The 20,762-nt window shown below is 43.0% G+C and overlaps 1 protein-coding gene across 1 annotated transcript in view; it reads left to right on the forward strand.

Moving 5' to 3' along the window:
- Positions 1–20,762, forward strand: part of ZNF618 (zinc finger protein 618) — a 107,500-nt gene that overhangs the window by 36,182 nt on the left and 50,556 nt on the right. Inside the window, exon 6 of the mRNA XM_085320084.1 lies at positions 4,354–4,392. Within this exon, the coding sequence (XP_085176210.1) occupies positions 4,354–4,392 (39 nt within the window). The remainder of the gene's footprint in view (positions 1–4,353; positions 4,393–20,762) is intronic.

Consider the following 20,762-nt stretch of genomic DNA (forward strand, 5'->3'; position numbering starts at 1 on the left):
GGCACTGTCTCAAGTCCAAATACCTACTTTTTGTCACTTGCTGAAAGATACCTGTTCTTCTCCTTCCTCCTTTGTGATTAGCTTTGTTTTATGGTTTCTTTGTCACTAATGGGACTTGACCTCACTGTGGGTTCATCCTGCAGGTGGACAGAGCTGGTGGTCCTAAAGGTTCAGCCTCTGGGAGAGGAGATAGGTCTAAACCTGATCATCAGAATTACTTGGAGCAGGATAACTAAAAAACAGTCAGCCCCACGGTCATCATTCAGCAGCACAGGTTCTGTCCTGAAGATGGGAAGTGTGGAGGTCCCAAATTCTTCTCACTTTGAATTGATTTATACATATATATATATGTATATGTGTGTATATATATATATATATATATATATATTTGTACAACTCAGTTACCAGTTTGGAGCTGTAGCTGGGAGAGCGCTCCCTTGGAGCTGGCTGCCTGTAGCTCGTGGCTGGGAGTGTTCTCACTCACTCCCTTCTCATAGTTCATCCTTGCTTGTCAGTCACTTGTTTTGCCCTGTGCAAAACTTGCATTTCTTTTCATCCTTCATCCTCTGAGCTATTTAGTTCCACATTAAGAATCGTGCACGGGTGACATCTCTGCAAAAATCTGCACCTGCCTCCTCTCTAAATCTACATGACAGAGAAGCTGTGTTGGAGGTGGCATGTTTCCTTTTAGGCTGATTTTTTTTCTTGTCTATCCTCAGGAATGTGTGGTTTCCTATTGGAAAATGGGGCATTTTTCTGATTTATAGAGCCTTCTCAGTGATGCTCAGCATTGGGTAGAGAATTTTAGGGAGCAATCTGGTAGTTTGCTATTGCAAAGGGTTGAGGCAGCTCTTGTTCAAGAGCTGCTGCCTCATAGGGGGAAGTTCCCATTCTGCTTTGTTTTGAAAGCTGAAAGTCAGGCATGGAAACCCTGCGTAAATCTTTCTTCAAAAAATCAGAAACATAGGTAAAAAAATTTGTCAAAGAATGAGAAGGTTGTGGTCTTTGCCCTTTGCCTCCCCAAAATGCACTAAAAAAAAAAGAAAAAAAACGTTGTAGCAGAGCTGAAAGACTCCTTTGTGAGGACTTCTGAAGCTCTGCAGGATCAAGGTTCCTTCCTCCTCCTGCGGTACTATTTGAGTTTGGCTGGAGCAAAAAGGCTGAAAATTTGCAGTGACAGTGGTAGACACTGTCCGAGCTATCAGCGTTAACAAACGTTACTACTTTGCCTACATGAAACCCAGGCCTTAGAAATGTGTTCCTGACACTGCTTTTTGTTCAACTGTGTGGAGTTTTTCAAGTCATTAAAAAGGGTTGGATTCTCTTCAAAGAATTAGTCATCTAGAAATTTTTATTTTGTATCATTCATATTTGAGCAACACCAGCAGCAAAACATCCGCGTATTTTAAGTCAGGGAAATTATTTCACTTTTAGATAGCTCAAAAATGGCTGGAATTACTTTGTTAGCCTTTCAAGGAGTAAATTTAAAAACCTCTGGGCTGAGGCCAAGGAAGGGAAATTTTTACCCAAAGGAGAATTCTTCAGAAAGCAAACGAAAGAAAATAGCAAGAYTGAAATTTAACCCTTGCAGGATATATCACTTTTGGTATAATAATTGGTGGAAGTTCTCTGTTTTCAGATAAGCTTTTCTGGGCTGAATGATGGTTTCACTCAAATTGTTTTTCTTTATTATTTATTTACATTATTTAGTTACTCTATTGCCTTCCTGTGAACAGATCGTCTCTCAGTTACATTTCAGGGGTGTCAGCTCAGGATCAGATTTAGCATCATTAGAATAGTGCTAAATGTGCTAGAGTTTAATTGGCTTCTGCAGTCAAAGTTTCTATTTTAACCAGTTGCTTCATGATCTAATAACTTCTCAACGCTTTTCAAGTTTTGAATTAATATTTTCCAAGAACAATTTTTGCCTAATTTCCAAACTATGAAGAGAACTAGTTCAAACTATCTGAATATGGAAAAATACATTTTTCCTAGTGCATATTTTTGGAGCCTGAGTTAGAGCAGTTCTAGCACTAAAATGATTTTGAGGTAAGAAGTTGCAATTTGATAGAGAAACAACCATTCTTGAGGAGAGATGGTGTTTTTGCACTCAAGAAAGTTGGGTTTGATTTGTACGATTATCTGCTACTGAATAAATCATTTTGGGGGSAGGAGAGGGGGTTTCATTTGCCCTGCTGTGCTGCATCGCAAGCATCTGTTCTTTTACTGTATAGATTTCCTACTCAGCAACAGAATTTTGTAGGAGGTAGAGAATCAAAATACTTAAGATAAAGGAGTTAACTTGGTTATTTTCTGACTTTTCTGATTATATTCTGACTTTTCTGTTCTCCCTGTTCTCTCTCACTTTGCAACTTTCTCAGAAGTYGATCTTTTGTTCTAAAGCTGTAATTACTTGGTCTCAGCCCAAAGGTGATTTAGAGTGCGCTTTTTGGTGAATTTTTTTATTCATGAAGACTTCAGTCAATCTTATAATTAACAATCTTTCTAAACACATACAATTCAGAAATAGCTGCTCCTTAAATCTCTGCATATTGCTTGATCCCTGTTAAGTTTGACTAATATACTTTTAAAAGCAATTTAAATGATGAAAATGGCCTGGTGCATCACAGTACATGTCTTTTATGGTTTATTTATGCTGTTGTCTATGAATGCCATGACACTATGTTGCAGAATTCCCTTGTGCCACAACTAGCTTTTTCTCAAGTGATAGATGATAAATCAGATAAGTAGCAGCTGTGGAAAAATACAGGGGTTTGATGGTGTAGGTTTTGCATACAATATTGAAGATTTCTAATCTGGCTCTTCAGTTTATGAAGTTGCACCAAATTAATTGCATACTTTTTAATACCACAGCCTAAAAAAAGTGATCTAATCAAGCAGGTTAATAAAGTAGAAATGTACAAATTTACAAATTTACAGATCTCCAACCATTTACTTTTATTAAGAAACAACAAGGAAATTAAATGCAAATGATGTTAATTACTTAAGGTTGCAAATTTTAAAATAAAGCTGTGAAATTCCGCAGCGATGATATTCATAGTTATGTCAAAACATGATTCTGAGAGGCAAATGGAATATTTTGAAATGTAGTTAGGTTATTGGATAATCTGACATACCGTATATGCAATTTAGGATGAATATGAAACACTTTAAATGGCTCAGAAATCTGAATCATTTACTGTCCTTGGCTTTTAACTCTGGGTTTTGTTTTTCAGCTTGCAGCTTAGCCCGTTGCATTTCTGTAGATCTTGAATGTCATCTGGTGTGTGCTGCGTGTGCTTCTTGCAGTCACACATGTTGCCATGGCCAGAGCTTTCTCTCCCATCTTTTCACGTGTGTGTTCAGTAAGACCAGGGTAGAACAGCTCCAGGGAGGGCTCCGGTGGCGCCTGGCCCATCTCTTGTAGAGGCTCTGCCCTCGCTGACTCCTCCACCGCAGCCAGCCTGACAYGTCCGTGTCCTCCCCTCCCAGAGGAGACCAAACTGGGTGCGCACTTCCTTTTCCTGGGTTGACACCAGGAATTAAGCACGTTAGTGATTTTAACAAGCCTTCAACAAACCTAGGAGAAACTATTAAATACATGTTCGTGCGCTCTGTTAGTGAGCTGGTGAGGATGTGTCAGTCCAGGCTGCCTGCACATCTCAACTGTGGCCCTCCTGTCCCGAAACCTGCAGCATTCGCTTCCCTGAGCTGCAGGCCGGCTGGAGAGGAGGGCAGGGTGGCGGTAGCAGCTTTCGCTGGGGGACGAAGGCCTCCAACTTGAGGGACCCTCACAGCGAACACCGGTGACCTGTGAGATCCTCCTGAGCTGAGGCTTGCTGCAGCTCTTTGGAGCGAGGGTCTAATCCGCTCCCTTTGCGTGCTGCATCCTTGTAGCCATCCCATTTCAAAACCAGGCCTGTGCGACAGCTCAGGAAGCAAAAGCCCTGGTTTTCGGAAGCGTGCGAGTGAGAGGCTCCTGGGCTAGAGAGGCTTGCTGGGGAGCGGCATTTAAAGCAAACAGCCCCCGGCGGTGGCCTGGCACGGCCTTCCCCGGGGAGGGCCGCTAGCCTTTCGCGGCCGGCGGGGTTGCCAGCTGAGGGCCCTGTGAGGGAGCCTGCGCGCTTCGGTGCTGGCGGGCGCTCCCGCGAGGTGCTCGGTGGGCAGCAGCGGCCGGGCCGGGGCGTCACAGGCGGCTATGGCGGAGAGGAGGAAGGCAGCCGGAGGAGAGTGAGCGAAGAGCCGGGGATCGCTGCAGCGCAGCCCCGCGCTAGAGCAGGGGCCGGGCTGCGTGCTCTTGACCGTTTGACAGAGTCCGCCGTCAAATCTAAGTGCAGCTCTTTCTCTTTGCAGACACTGAAGCTGCCTCAGGTGAAGGAGCCTCACAAGGCAGTAAGTACGAGCGAACGTCGCTGTGTGTGCGTAAGGGGGGAGGGCCCGGGGCGTGCGAGAGCACGATGCCACCGCGCTGGCAGGCGCGTGTGCAGGCAGCGCCCCGGTGAACAGCGCCCTTCTCCGTGCCCTCTCTTCCGCGGCGGCTCCCCGCCCCGCTGCCGCGCTCGCTGGCGGCGCGGGGAGCGAGGACGCGGGACGTTTGGCGGGGCCCAAGCGGCCCCCGTAGCCGCGGTGACGCGGCGCGGCTCGGCTCGGCTCGGCCGGCCGGCAGAGGGCGGCGGCGCCGCGGCGATGGCGGCTGCGGGGCGGGAAGCCGCGAGGGCAGGGCTGCCCGGCCGCCCTACTCCCTGCCCGGCCGCCCTCCCTCCTCCCGAGGCGCGGGGACGCCGCCGTGGGGAGGCGGTTTGGGGTTGTCCCCTCTGCCCCGTGCAGGAGCCACTGCAGTGCTCGGGGCGTTGCCGCCGCTTGCCCTTGGGCACCGTGAGGAGCCCCGGCGCGGCCAGGAGCCTGGCTGCAGCGCACTCTGCCTGCTGAGGAAGCCCTGGGCCGGCTGGGCGCCAGCGCCGTGCCTCGGCCCTGCCACGCTCCCCCATGCTGCCGTCCCTTCAGGGGAGCCGGCGGCGTTTGAGATTCRTTAGCACCCTAGGCGGATGCTAGGTGCTGCCAACCCCTCTGGTGCGATCAGACCTCCTGGGATTTGGTTGTTTTTCAAAATTTGAGGCACCCCCCGATACAGGAGAGACGGGGGTGCATTCAGCAGAGGGCCGCCAGGGTGGTCAGGGCCGGAGCAGGGACCCTGCGTGTGGTGGAGGGARCAGGGCTTGTTCACCCTGGAGCAGAGGCCGCTCTGGGAGGACCTGAGAGCAGCCTGCCAGCCCTGTTACTCAGGTGTTGGATGTAGCTTCCTTTTTGCTAGAGAAGCATGTGCAAAGAGGTGTTCTTACTGGAAGTCCCCTTCTCCACGTCTTCCTTGTCAAGGGAGTGTATTTGGGCTGAGAAGGACGGAGTAGAGCGAGAAATGGAGAGTAAGATGAAAGGAAAAATGTGAAAGGTTGTGCCTCTGCTACGTGGGCAGACCCCATGTTGTTTGAGCCATAGAAGGATTAATATGAACAAAACTGTCTCTTCAATTGTGGCTGGATCATGGCCAGTTGGAGAGAACAGAAAGTCGCAGGCAGAAGAAATCCCTGGGAGGTGAGGACAGCTAGAAGTAGCTCTCTACACCAGGTTCAGAGAAGCCACCTTGATATCAGGGTAAGGGAAGCAAGGAGCAGCAAGAGAAGAAGGAACGACTTCCTTTTCCTTCGTGCAGGACTGCGCGACTCTGGTCACTTAGCATTCCCAGTGCAGGAGTTACCAATCCWACTTTTTACTGCCCATGCTCATTACTATCCCAAAATATTCTCACCTAGCTGAAGAGCTGTTGGCAAACCCAAGCCACCAGAGCAGGGGAAGTAGTGAGTGGTGGGCTAGGGGGCAGGGAAGGGTTGGTTCACCACAGCCCTGCACCTCTGTGAGGAACAGGCTATGTGCCACCTGTCTTACAGCTGAATGTGCAGGTGTTCAGCCGGTGCTGCACTTTCTAAGTGCAGATGGTTGTAATTTCCTGACAAAATTCTCTTCCTCTTTCCCTTGCCTTGTTGCTCTGATGAAATAGTTCAGCTGTCTTCTCTCCACCCTGGGCCTTCCCTTCGGAGTCTAGGTTGAATCCCTGACCTACCCTGGCTGCCTCYGTGCAGCTCTTCTCCATTTCACACTCAATGGCCTTCTTGTTTCCATGTCAATCTGTTTGCGCCTCATGTATTTTAGGCATTTTTTTTTATTTATYTTTCCTTTCCTGCTATTTTTGTTTTGCTTGCTGCTCCAGTGCTATTCCTCTGTGACCCGGTTTGGCTGTTTACACCCTTTCTGTTACAGATGTCTGTATTGTTCAAATCTTCCTTTGCTATTTGTGTCTTGTTGGGAACCTCTAGTCTTTCAGATAACCTTGACTCATGGGCTCTGTAGATACAGTTAACTGCTTTTTCCCAAAATTCCTCCTTGTTTAAGGGATGCAGGAAGGTCTTGTTTTCTCTTACCTGCTTCTCCCTGGGACTCCGGGGTGTAGATTGCATCCCTCCTAAAGTGCTGTTGATGAGGCTCTCTCTTCCCAGGCAGTAAGTTATGGCTTCAAATAACTAGAAGTACAGATTTTTAAAAGTTTTTCAAGTTATCTCCATCGTGACTTTTTGGAGTCAGCTTGTTACTCCTGTTCACAATGGACACCTGAGAAGTTTTGTTGAAAGCAGCCTATGTGTAGAGTGGAGAGACATCTCAGCTGCTGCCTCTGCACAGCGCTGCCAAGGGTCCTTGGCTTGGTCCAAGGAGGACTAAAGCTATGGTGATGGTTAGCTACACTGCATGGAGTAGACTTATCCTGAGACTAGTGATTAATGTTTGTTACTGAGAGACAAATCTACATCTTGCCATTTTGGGTCTGAGTGTGAATTGTGCCTGGCTGKTCAGGAGGATGGGTTACTGATGTGGTGGGTGAAGCTGTGATATGACATACCTGTGCCTTCAGGTGCTTCTGTTGCAGGAAGTCCTGGCTGTTTTCTGTGGAGGAAGGGAAGAACAGAGCTATGAGGCAAGCTGGGACACAGCTGAGGCCAGTTGTTTGTTTGCTGCCTGCTCAAAGAGGAGACATTGGTGTTTAGACTTTCCAGCTGGGAAGACACTTTGAAGATTCCCTTGAGGAAAAACTATTGCTATAACAACTGTTGGTTGGTTATTTTTAGCCTTTGGGGTTTTTAGTGTATAGATTGTTTCTCTGGGACTCTGTTTCTTAACGACCATGCTTGAAGTGACACACCTTTATGATATTAAAGAGAGGATGTGCTTTTGGGGACACTGCACATAGTTTTAGGAACTACTTTTCTGGCCTCCACTCATGGTTCAACACAAGAATTCCCAAATGTAGAGAGAAGGAAACAATGCAACCCACAGTGTTAATGTGTTAATAAAAAGACTTGTTTAACTTCTAACAGCTTTGGCAGAGAAGAGGAAGGAATGAGAGATGTTTCAAAAAAATGATGTATTCGATATTTATTCCTAGGCAGGGATGTTCAGCATGGCATCTAGGTCACGGCCTGTTCCTATAGAAGAACCTGACAGGCTTTCTCTGAGATGCTCTTATGTCAGTGTTGTTTGTTCAAGACTTTTGGAAGTCCTCAGGAAGAAGGTGTTTGGACTTGAGCTGTGGCCTTTCATTCTCCATGGAAATTCCATTCATATTTAATGGAGTTACAAACTTTGTAAAAACAGTCTCCCTCCTGCTGCTTACATTCCACAGGGAATTCTTGGCAATCTGAGACATAACTAAACAAAAACACTGGCAAGCAGGGGTCCGCAAACCCTGCATCAGCAATGACAGTGCACCAGAGACATGGCTTTTGGCAGCATCACCTCTGACGTGAACTGATACTTGCTCTGTGCTGAGTTGTGAAGCAGATTGTGTTCAGTGCATGTGTCACAGTTTGGGGAGAACTGTTCTAAGACCTGGTCTATCATAGTATTGCATCAGCAGTCCTAAACATGGAAGTGCCTGTAGCTATGAGCTGCTGTTTGGTTAGGAAGAAAACATAGGATGCTCTCCGATAACTYGTTGCTGGGCAGAAAATATGGTTCCTCAGTCTCACCCCCAGTGGAAGGGAGACAGAGTGGTCTGATAGCTTCTACCAGCAGAGCCCTAGTCACTTTCTTCAGAGTCTTCCACTGTTTCCAAATAGTGTAGTTATGTTTTGTAACTCTGCTACATACCATGGATTGTAATATTCTGGYTACTGGATTTTGGTGGTATTCTTGTTCTTTGTTACAGGAAAGAGGAAATGATGTACCTGAACATATCCGAAGTATCCAAGTAATTGGCTTGTAGAGCTCAAACTTAGACTATTCATTATAAGGTCATCCATGAAACCTTATTTCAGCCTGGGAAGTGTGTAGGCATTGTTTGAAAGACTTTGTCTGCAAGCTCACTACTGCTTTTCTTAGGGTCTCTGCCTTACTGGATCASCATAGGACAGAATGAAGATTGCTCTGGCCACTATTAGTGTGGTACTTGCTTGACTACAACGTGCCAATGGTCTTTTAATATCTGCTTTAAAAATATCATATGATAATAAATAAAGAAAATAGCACTACTTAGTCCCTCATGTTTCAAAAGCCTTTTGCGAGGGTGAGCCTTGAATAACTTTATTACAGAGGAGTTTGTTCCCAACAAACAGGGAAGCAGCAGAACAGAGAAGTGACTTGTCAGAGGCAACCAGAGGGAGAGCAGCAAAAGAAGAGAACATAAGTCTTTGGGATTCCAGCCCAGTCCCTATCCACTAGGCAGAGCCTTACATTGCTGGAATACATTTTTGTGCCTTGTGCAAGAAAGCAGAACAAATGCACAGAGAAAAGGGAGGGGAAGGGTTACTAAAAAGTGAAAGTTTCTTAGTGTAGCTGAAGCRCTGCGTATGTCTGGTTAGCTACCTGAGACTTACTAAGTGCTCCTCCTTTCAGAGSAGTCCTGATTATGATGGTATGATGTTGCTTGATGCCATGGAAAAAAGCATCTTACCGTTCCTGCAGTCTTTTAATGAAATGCTGTTAAAAGTGGGAAGAATCAGGAAGAGGTGGTTTCAGGAGCCTTGAATTCATCTGCAGTGTGCCAGTCAGAGTTTGGCCAAGTCTTGGGGAGCTTGCTGATAGTGTGGTTTGCTTGTCTCTCCTCCCTCGCAGGAACACTTTTGAGGACTGTGAAAACCAAGGTCTAACAGTGTAATAGCAGGCAGTGCTCAGAGGCTGTACTAGCTACAAGTGTGAAATTTGCTTTGTTAGGCTGTTAGCAGGCCACCAGCCAGTTATTCTATGGTATCCAGGAAAACAACATGAAAAAGAAATTCTGCTAAAATAACCCAGTTTGAATACTCTGCTTCCTTTCATTCTTAGCAGCATTACAGTTTGTTACTATGGCAGTTCTGTGACATTTTCTGGAGGTTTGAAGACCACTAATAGTTGTTTTCTGGTAGATCTCAATTCTTTCTGTCTCCCATCTCCTGCTTTTGTTTAAATGTAGTTCTGTTTAAAAGGCCAAGCTGGATTTTTGTACTGTTTCTCAAAAGCAGATCCCTTTGCTCAAGAGTAACTCCCAGGCAAATCTTTGACAGTCTGCCATTGTGGAAATGGCCCGAGAGCCCAGCGTACAAAGCCTGCCTGTAAACCYAAACCGTCCTTTGCATGGCAGTACTTGACAGCCTCCTACATTAGTACCTTAAATTCTAAATTATAGCAGAAGCAAATAGGAACAACTTTCCTAGCACATATATGTGAGGAACGTGCTTGCTCTGGCCAATCCCATAGGTTGAAAACTCCTAGGCCGAATCCCACAAAATCATGATTGATCCCAAATAACACAATCTCCCCCCCCCTTTTTTTTTTCCTGTGTGTGTATTGATTTTTCTTTTATGTTGGGTCTTCTTTTTCCTGTTTGCAAAGATTTTTGGAAGTTAGCATCGCTGTCTCTCGGGTGATTATATTTACCAAATATTCAGACCTCCYTGTTGTTTTTTTCCTGTTGCAGGAGGGAGAAAGAAGTGATTTGTGGATATTGCATGATGATTTTAGGTCACCCGCACACACTCTGAAGAGCAATTTTTCCCAAACTGTCACAGTATGAAGTTTTTCCAGGATGAATGAGAAGTTCAGAGGGTAAGGAGAGAGTGCCAAAGCAAAACTGGCCCTTAAAAAGAGCCTGAGGAATGGATGAGCTGCACTATTCTCTCCTCTCAAGAGACAGACTGCACTAGTGGAGAACAACAACATATTGCTCATTATAAAATGCTAAGGAGCATTTAAACTCCAAGGCTACTGGTTCTGCCAGTGCAAGCTAGGAAAAGAAAAGCCAATTGAAGCTTCTTCCTATATGCAGTGGTGCATAGGAGCAAATGCCAAGTAAGGACATGATATACAGTCCTGGCTGCTGTGTCGTAGTTATAAAAATAACTGCTTTTAAGCATAGATATCCATATACAACAGATGTATCAAACTAGTTGTCAAAAGAGATACTCTGATCCCAACTGTGTGYATGAGCAGGCCAGGGCAACCTGGTATCCCTAGGGTCTTGGGATACTAGCTGACTGCTATCACCATCCTTGGTTTCAGAGATTGACCCCAAACTTGAGATTTGCCATGGCCTAACGGAAGCACATGGCTTTGGTACTGCCRAGCAGGCTGCCTGGGACATGGCCAGCTTAGTTAGCTGTGTCATGCTAATGCTCCTGATTTGTGGCACATTTTTTTAGCAGATGGTGTGTGATATCAGAGTTCCTTTCTCTTTGACAAATCTTCTTTCCCCCTTATCAAATACCCTGACATACCAATGCTTTTATGTCTCAGTGCAAGGTACTTCTTAGTTTGTGATCTTMTGCAGACTGTTGGCAGCTGACTGCAATTCTCATCAAATTGCTGATGGGTCAGGAGGCGAGTCTTTTGATATTGGAATATAACTATGCTATCCTCTGTGAGCTTTATCGAGTAGACGAGTGTGTGCCACTTGCACTCGTCCCCTGTTCACGGTTGTTTCCTGCTCATTGTGAGCCATATTGTGCCTGGATCCTGGAGTAACAGCAAGGCATATTCAGTGCTGTGGGTGGGGAGGACACTAACCTTCGTCTGAATCTGAGGATACTGTAGGCTTCAAATAGAATTATTTTTTTTTCTTTCTGGTTTCTTAGCCAAATGTATTCACACACATCCTCTGTGTACAAAACAGCATCCGTGAGGAATCTGTCTCTCCACTGTGTGATATTGTTTAGTTACAAGAAGAAAAAAGAAAATTATGATTTTTTTTCAAAATGGAATACGTAGTAAATATTTCACAACCCCATAAATAAAAAATGATTGGCCTGATATTTTAAAAACATATTTCCCTTTGGGCTCTGACTAAGAATGAGAAAGTTTAAACTAAAAGGGAATTTATTTGAAAAAACAGTAAAAGGTTAGAAGCAAGGATGTAGGCTAGAATGTCTTGCAGATGTTAACTGTGGAGGCATAGTGCTAATGCCTTGTATTTGCAAAAACATTATGAGGACTGTGAATTTGAATCATGAAATTAATATATTCAGAAATTAAGATTTTCTTGCTCAGATTTTAGCTGTGCAGGATATGGTGATTTTAGTGTTTTGACTAGCAATGGAAAGATGTGCAAATGATTTGTTTGCATTAATTTAAGGTTAAAGAAGAGCCTTTAACATCTATATTTCTTGATTAAGTTTAAATATTCAAATTTGCAACCTTAATGTTTCATTAAACTAAATTTTAGCTTTTGATTTCCTTTCCCSTTTTTTTGCGAGTAACAGAGAAAAAGCTGATGAGTCCATGGTTAGGCTTGGTAAAACTGACTAATGCCTTACACAATTAAAAGTCTAATGTAAATTATGTGTGTGTGCATGCACACCCACACACAGATGCTAAAGTGAATGGTTAGTCATTTACAACTTTGTGATTAATTTTTYCAATGTTCTTATTAAATAATGCTTCTGCTCCTTGGGGAGAGCTATAAAAATGGATATTATTTTTCTAATGTGTTTGCATCTTAAGTAGGTGAAGTCTCTTTAGATTCCCATTTGCCTCACTCAAGTAGATGAATATGTTCATCTTCAAATTTAAATGACCGATGGGCTGAGACCATGAATGATAAATTTCTGTGCAGGAGGAGGACATTAAGAAAATAATAAGGAACTTAGTCTTGTAAGTTCCTGGTGTCTACAGGGGGAAGGGAATTTTGACCTTAAGGCCAAAAATGCGTTCCTTCAGTCCTGTCGTGGTTGGCTTCCACAAGGGCCTGTTTCTTTGCGACTGTGGAGTTGGGGCTTCATTTTTCCCTAGTATCAAATACTCTTCATGGTGCGGCCCTGTCCYTCCACCTTAACGCAGGATACTCCTGTCTTGGTCTTAGACATCTCAATACATCGWAGGAACAGGAGAGGGGAGTTTAGCCAACTAACCACTGTAATTTTTCAGGTTGTCTGTAACATGGTAAATCCGTTTCTTTTTACCTTACTCTGCTATTTCCTAGCTCTGACCCAGTGCCTCCACATTACAGTGCCAATGTCTTTTTTGAGGCTGAGTGAAGTAGCTAGAATTCCCAGCCTTGCTTTTTTAGTAGGGTAAATCTGATCTTGCTTTTCTGACATAACTCTGTTACAGTAAGGGTTCTCTTCAGATGTTCTCATTTTGGGTAGCCTGTTGACAACATGAGTGTCTTTCCTCATAACCATTTACAGGATGCTCAGGAAGGAGTGTGGCACACATGCAGTCATGCTGGAAGTGTGGTGTTCATGCCAGTGCTGCAGTTCCACACCTCTGGGAAGCACCAGCTGTTTTGTATGCAGTCTTAATCCAAGATTTTAGAACAGGAAATTTTAAAATTGTCTGTAAATTAATTAACTTCAGATGATTTTATACGGAAGATTAGTAATATATGCATAAAAATGAAGATTTCCCCCCTTTCCCAAATACTGGCCAATTAGACTGCGTTTACAGGCTTCTGGGTCTTAACACTTTGCAAAAAATCCCTTAAGTAGCAAAATTGGAGAGCTACATTTATTCTAATAAAAACAAGTAAGAATTTTAGTAATCCCTAACTGTTCCATTCATTCATCAGTTTGTCCTGAAAATGGCAGGATAGCTTTCCTGAAGATTGAAAAACATTCCACTTCTGTTCATTAGGGAGTGATACACATTCCATTTTCCAACCTCATTTAAAATGTAGCAACAAAAATGTGAACGAACACCAATTTCATTATTTATTCTAAATTCTTCTTTCAGTCTGAACTTTTGTCTGCTGAACTGCATGTTGGCATTTCAGCAATATTAAACCGAAGTAGCACAGAGACAACAAAACATCCTAAGTTTTGTCTTTTTACTTTATTGAAAACTATGTGCTAATGATTTGCAAGCCAAGACAACAACCAAAAAGATGCAGCAGTCCATACTGCTGACTGATCCCACTTGCCTTACCATAGTTTTCAGTATTTTCGCTTTTAAAGATCTTTTCAAGAAGGAAACGCGGAGTAACACAAGGATTACCTCCTTAAGACCTCCTCTTTTCAACCTAAGTATAAAGGTTAGAGGTCTGGATTATCTTGGATAATTGTAGCAAGAAGGGTCCTGTATCCTTTGAAGTTTGTATTGCTTTGACTCTTTTCTTTACGAAGGTTTGGGGAGCCAGGATCTTCTCCTCAGTGCTGCTCAGTCATTTAGCCATCACCTTTCCTTTCCAGTTCAGAATCTAGGCACTGATACTACCTGTAAATCCCCCTCTGGAAACCACAGTGAAAACAGAATTTGTTGTCAAATACAAGTGTGTAGGAAAAAGTCAAGATGCSATCTGCTTTTTCTTTAGAAACTTTCTGTGCTGTGTTACTTTCTCTGTAAAGTTGTGAAGTCTATCAATAGTGTATGTTCCCAGCCAAACTATTCTGATTCCAAAAAGAGTTTAGAGTAAAATTGCCTCTATTATATGCTGTACATAGCTCCATGATGAGGGCTGAATTGAGTTTTGTATTTACAATGGAAACTTAGCATCCTTTTTAATATTAAAAAAACAAAAAACAAAACACAAATTAGGTATGTACAGGTGCATCTGTTCTTTTTTAAATATGCAAGATTTATACTGTCCATTGTCAAATTCCTAGTAATACTGCACATTATCACTCTCTTCTCTGCATTCTTTAACTTACACTTACTTACAGTTTAAATGAAAAAGAATTCAGTGCTGCCCTGCAGTGACACCAGAATGAAAAAGTATCTGCCAGTGTTAATTGTATTTTTTGGTGTGTCTGAATCATGTCATAGTCTGAATATCCTGGTTCATAATGGRGATGATTGCAAAACTCCGTAATATTTTCAGCTTAAAGTGCTGGTATTTGCTGTCCGTTTTTACTCAACTTTAACATATTTTAAGTGGGAAACAAGTGGGAGAAGGAAATTCATTAATGTGTAACAGCCTTGGAGCTCCTGGGAAGTCTTTTCTCTCTTGACATTCAGTGAGTAGAACCCACAAAACCTTTTCCYAAAAATGTTAAAAAAACAAAACAAACAAACCCCCTCAATATGTGACCGTCAGACTATCTTTCAGACATACATTCAGGATATTCCCTTTTGTATAGGATTTCCTGATAGTCTGGCATCGAGTTTCCAAATGTGGAAGGATTTCATAAAGCCCAGGATGGTCTGCATTTAAATCTGTGTCGTGCCAATACAGTCAGTTGACACATGGTTTGGATGAAGTAGTGCAGAATCCACTGGCGACATTCTTGAAAGCAGTTAAAAAACACTTTACAGTGACGTTGATCCTGCAGCTACCAAATGCATCTGCAACAGCTGCTTTTTGGAGTGGAGACTAAGCCATGAAACAGTTCAGAGAGGAGCTGAGCACAAGCTTGTGGCTCCATGCCCTGTCACCTGTCATTTAGCCATTAGTTATCCCAAAGGTGAGTTAACAGCCTGGACCATTTTTTCGTAAATGCAAAAAGTTTGGCCCAACTGTGTGAGGATTTGTGGATTACCTTATTCTTTACTTGTTTGAAGCCTCAGGATCCCCTTCAAGAAGCGTGGGAATCACCAGGCTAGGTCAGGACAGAGTATGTCTAGATTGCTGTTGTGTTTCTTACAGTGGCCAGGTTCAAATGTTTGTGGGAGGGAAATAAATGATCATGGAGTGATTGATTCTGAAATTGTTTGTCCACAGGGAAAATTTTTCACTAATCCCTACAAGTTAGGAGCTGGCTTGTGCCTTGGTTTATGAGGGTTTCTGTCCTTTCCAAATTTCTGGATTTTATTATTATTTAATCCTTACTAAYGTAACTCTGCATACTTTAATCCTCTTAAGGAGTTGCTGCTGACTTCAGGCTCACTCCTGCTCTCATTTGAAGGAATTTTGCTATTAGACACCTTTAAGTTGAGCTCTGATGTAGATTGCAATTGACTTTACTGGCATCTTTCTACTTGACTGTAAAATGCAGGTGTAAAGCTTGTAACTTCTGTGCAAGAACAAAATTTGCATGAGGAGTAGATGGATATCTATGGGCAATAAGCATTTTTTCTCTCTCCATTGGCAGCCTAGCTTATAGAAGGAAGTTCCTAAATATGGTAGGTCAAAAGAATAGTCCATGAACCAGCTCAGGGAATATCCTGCTACTCTAGGAAGCTGTAAATATGTTCCTTTCCCTCCAAGCCTTCCTCTGGCTGCTGAAAAGGAGCAACCCATCTCYGCAGCTGTCTTTCTGCTGCCCTGAGGTGGAAGCCCCAGAAGCATGCAAAGAAGTATTGCAGATGTTTTACTACTCCCTCCTTTATTGTAAGGAAGCAGTAGCTGCACCCTGGGCCCTCCTTGAGGAGGCTGCTCAGGTAGGTCTGTGCCCAGGACTTGCTTCTGGAAGGTGGGCTGAAAGGTGGGCTAACCTTTGTCACCCCATGACAAACATGTGACATGTATCTCAGAAACCACTTATCTTTTCTRTTTCTTTGTGTCAGGTGGTTTAGTAAAGGTGATTTTGACTCTCACCGAAGAGCACTGGAGTTGCCCATAGTTGTTCTTAGTAAGGCAGACATCCTAGGAGAGGTGAGCTTTCGTCCGCTATTCCTACACGGCCATTAACCAGTGCAGCCCACTATATTTATCACCAGCAGGACTCCTATAGACCCCTTCATCTGCAACACGTTTTCAGGAAACAGTTGAGRACCGTAAAACTGAGCATCAGTGTGCCTCAGACTGTCTTGTAATCTGCTGTCCGTGGCTGGAGGGATGATACTGCAATTTTGTTGTCACATAAGCCTCATCCTGAAAGCCTGTTTGAGTGGAGAAACATTGCAATGTCAAGGAGAGAGATGACAGACAAATATATTGCAGCTGCCTAGTTGTAAGAAATTGCCCGGCCCCCCTTACCCCCTTGTTCAGAGATCTTGCCAGATATTCTAAACTTAACAGTCTGTGTTTTGGAAACCTTGTTTCCTGAGATTGAGCCATAAATGTGGAGTTCCCAGAGTTTAATACTTCCTTTTCAGTTCTCAAACCTTCTGATGGAAGAGTGCCACCCTTATCATAAAGCAAGGCAAATAATGCTATAGCCACTCATCTGATGCCCTCTTTACCCTTAATTTTTCTACTYTTTTTGTTGACTAGGAGCTGGAACATTGCTAGATTTTGGGAGCAATTCAGCAGGCATTTGYAATACATTTACATTCTGCAGTTTCCCATTTTCTTCCTCATTTGAAAGCTATACCTAGTAGACAGTGATTTCCACAGTGCTTTGCAAGAACAGAATCACTTAGAATTCAAGAGTATCTGCAAAATATCTAGTTATTAGGGGTCTTTTATCACATAGCTTTTTTTGAGGGGRGGTTCTGCTTAAAAGGTAAGTGCAAATTGCAGGTCAGGTGAAAATTGCTCTTCACTTTGAAAAGTCCTTAAGAAACTCCCACAACCTGCTGTGTGGAGACCTCATCTTTCTGGACTGTCRTACTTGTAGAGATATGCTTTGGATRATGTATGTAAGCATCTCTAATTCTGGTTTCTGTGACCCTGCCCAGAGTTCTTGGAGCATAGTAAAAACTGTAGATTGCGCACAGTGTGTGTGGTCTCAAATTCTTGCCTTCATGAGGGTGGATTAAGTGATCTGTATTTTTAGCTCATGATATAGGAGTCCTGACCTTTCAGCAAATTCTTGATTGCTATCATTCCCTTCCTGACTTTCTAGAGCAAAATCCACAGAGGCACTGAGCCAACTGCCCTAAGGAAGGAAGCCTCTTCTTTTGCCTGCCATTGTTGAGCACATGTTCTCTGTCTTCTGTCTTTCCTACCAAAGTGAAATATGTTTTTTCTTCTCCACTGGATATTTGTAGCATCAAATATTTTGAGATATATTTGTTGTTTTGCTTCACGTAGGAAGAAAGGTGACCTGGCTGATCATCCTTAAGGTAGGGTATTTCAGCAGCCGCAAGGCATCGCTGTTGGAACAAATCATACAAAAGCTCAGCAGGAGCCAGCAGGCAGCAGGCCCTTGGAGATAGGCAGAAAAGAGCTACCAGCTCTATGTCTTTTACTGGAACTGACGCTGAGTGTTGCCCGCTCCTTGCTGCATGCCTGTGTGGTCTGCAGCATGGTTCCGGGTATGAGTTAGTATGGGTCATGGTGTCTATGAGTATTAATTAGAACATTCCCAGCCCTTCTTTCTGTCCCTCTTCCACTTACAGAAAAAGCAGGTGGGGTTGGCATCTGAGGACCTCATGCTGTTCAAATGTATCCCTGTGGGATCTGGTCAGGTTTGTGATGATACTACGCTCTCCTGACACTTTATGACTCTCATGGAGTTGTTTCTTGGGGTACCTGAAAAAAGCTATGTTTGACATATCAGTATGTCAGTCCTTCATATCTGGGGAACACTTGTCTGGTAGCATGACTGTTGCTTGCCTTTTTTCTACTAACGAGTGATGCTGAATTTTGGAGTGTGCATTTCATGGGGTTATATAGGGGTTGTCTTAGGATATAAGGCCATTAGCTCTTAGATCTGCAGCTCTTCTAGAATCCCTGCCCTTCTTGGAAAAACTCTTGAGCATTAAGGATAAATGATATTTGCTGGAGTTCTGTTTTTAACTGAATGTCTTTACTTTTAAATGTTTGAAACTCTAGATTTGCAGTGATGTAATGTAGCAATTGTTCAGCTTGCAGCAAGGATGCATGCTACAGGATTGTTGTCTGAATACCAATAAGGGATGGCACTGAATCTCTGTGCTTGTGGAGTAATTAGTATCTTCCCCTGTGTTTTTGCTTAAATATTAAAAGTGGTGATTAATAGAACTTATGCATAGTTGCAGCACTTTATGCTCTCAAACATTAATAAAAAAATTCTTTATGAAAATAATTTCACAATATACATGTTTGCCTTTAGCTCACGTAAGTGCTAGTTTTTATGAGCGTTGTATCTGAAACATGTCTTCTTGTTTCCTAGTATGTATTTCTGTTTCYAATGGAGCTCCACTGTGTTTGTGTCTACCTAGTGACAGGAGAGAGATTGAATCAGAGCAGATTTGCTTCAAGTAGTCCTAGTTTGGCTATGGCTGCTACCATCTCATTAGAGGTTTAGGCAGAAGGGTATCAATATGGGCTTACAGGCCCACATGATTCCCTKGTAACTCTTCGACTTGAAAGCTGTGTTGCTCTATCTTACTTGCTGTTGCTGGTGTTGGCAGGCAATCTTGGGTATGCTCTACCAGCTGGAATCTGCCTTGGTGGARTGGTTGCAGCCCAGAAAGGAGAAGTAGCTACGTTCATATAAGCTGTTCACCAGCATGTACAGGGTAATGCTGCTGAGAGCGAGCTGCTTGCTAAGAAGGACGTTAGGAGCSGCGATGAAAATATTCTGGAGCAAAGACAGCTTTAACGGGTAAGAGGGAAGAAGTCTGGCACATCAGAGTGGCCCTGGATTGCTGGTCGCTGTTCAGAGTGGGGAAGGCTTAGCCACACATTGGCAGGCTCCTGATATTTTCTGGATTCTCTTTAAATCTCCTCATTTCCGAGACTTGGCAGCTTTTGCTGGGTGTTATCTACCTTAAAGAGAAGTGGAAGAGATTAATTACCAAATCAGCTGCAACAAGTTCTTATTTTTCCTCCTAGTGTCATGTTTCCCTGTAATCTTCTCTGGAGTTTGATCTTTCTTAGGGAAAATGGTACCCTCACAAAATGAGCAAAACCCTATTCTCCAGAGGTGCGTGGTTAGTATGAGACTTTCTATTATGTTTTAATTTTCCCCATGTTGCATAGGAAAGGAAGATGGTGATCTTACCCAACAGGTGCTATAAAAGTCTCAGCTGTTTGAAGTGAGATCCCAACACACTTTCCTAAGTTCCTAGAGAATATAACTAATCATGCCTGTATGAATCTGTGAGATGATGTCCTAGTGCCATAGAGTTCCTAGCATTTAGTTTTAGTCTAGTCCTTGTATTTGTTGAACACTTCTTTTCCAAATTAAGCYCATGTTAGCTTGCTTCCTCCAAATAGAGGTACTGAAAGTTTTTGTATTTGGTGGTACTTTGAAGAATTAGTCTTCTGTTCATCTTAGACTACAACTTAACTGTCTGGCTCATTGCGCTTGAAAAAGGAAGCTGGTTTCTTGGTTTTGGGATGCCCAGTAATGTGAGACTGATTACTGATGACACATTATGAATATTCTCTGCTAAGACTGGTTGTGTTTTTCCACAACAGATACACAGATATTCAGTAGCAATAATTAGATTCTTTTTGTTGTTGACAAAACTGCTGGGTAGATCTAGAGATTCAACCCTGTTACATGACCACAGAAGTAGAGTGCATAAGATTATGTAATGAATATGAACGATATGTTAGTATCTTGGCGGTGACCCACCAGTGCTKTTATCACTTGAATGTTCTTCCGCTAGTGTTTTGCTAATCCTTCTCTCTTCCTTAAGCAGTGTACTGTCTGAGGCAGAGAATCCTTTTCATCTGGCTAGACCTAATTTCTATCTCACTTGTTCAGCCTGGACTTTTAAAATCTCCTAGATCTAGGTTAGCGTTGCTATGCTCTGATTAAGATACAGATATTTTTCTAGTGGCAGAAGTAGAGTTCCGGTACCCAACTGTTTAACACTTACTATATTTGGTATTTTCTGTTACAGATCACCATAGCTTCTACTTCCACTCTGTCTAACAGAATAAAGGGGTGGAAAGTGATTCTACATTTRGTGTTGAAACTCTATGCTGACAGATTGCGGTGAAGAACCTAAGCGAGCATTTAGCCCATACCAATGCATACTAGTTTTAAATATTTTTTTTTAATAAGTGGAGCTATTGAGAAGTAAAATAAAAGCTTGCATAATGTGCAGCTCTGGTGTGTTTATACGCACTGGTGGAAGAGCTAAAAACAGACAGTTTTTAGTTTGTTAAGCATATGGTTATATAAATACAAACAACTGAGATGCTGCAACTTGCTAAATGGCAACTCATTTGTGGAGTCACAGTAATTGTTATGTACAGTCCCAGCTTACTGCTACTCTAAAGTAAAGCACATTAGATTAAAATCCTTYATGGCTACACAAGCTGATGTGTTGTATTTTATGTAAAACACATGTATGTATTTACTTTATATTACTCTAGTAGACTCATAGCATACCAACTACCAGCCACTGTGGCCAGCTGGTAAATAAAATGCTGCAAGTTGCAGTGATATGACTACTTACAGTTGTCAGTCTGAACTCTAAGGTATATGTTAGACATTAGAAGAAGGGARAAACCACTAAGTTGACAAGTAAAGATGTTCTCAGATTTA

The sequence above is a fragment of the Rhea americana genome, unplaced genomic scaffold, assembly GCF_003343005.1.
Source record: "Rhea americana isolate MKP2758 unplaced genomic scaffold, rheAme1 scaffold_61, whole genome shotgun sequence".
Classification (NCBI taxonomy): domain Eukaryota; kingdom Metazoa; phylum Chordata; class Aves; order Rheiformes; family Rheidae; genus Rhea; species Rhea americana.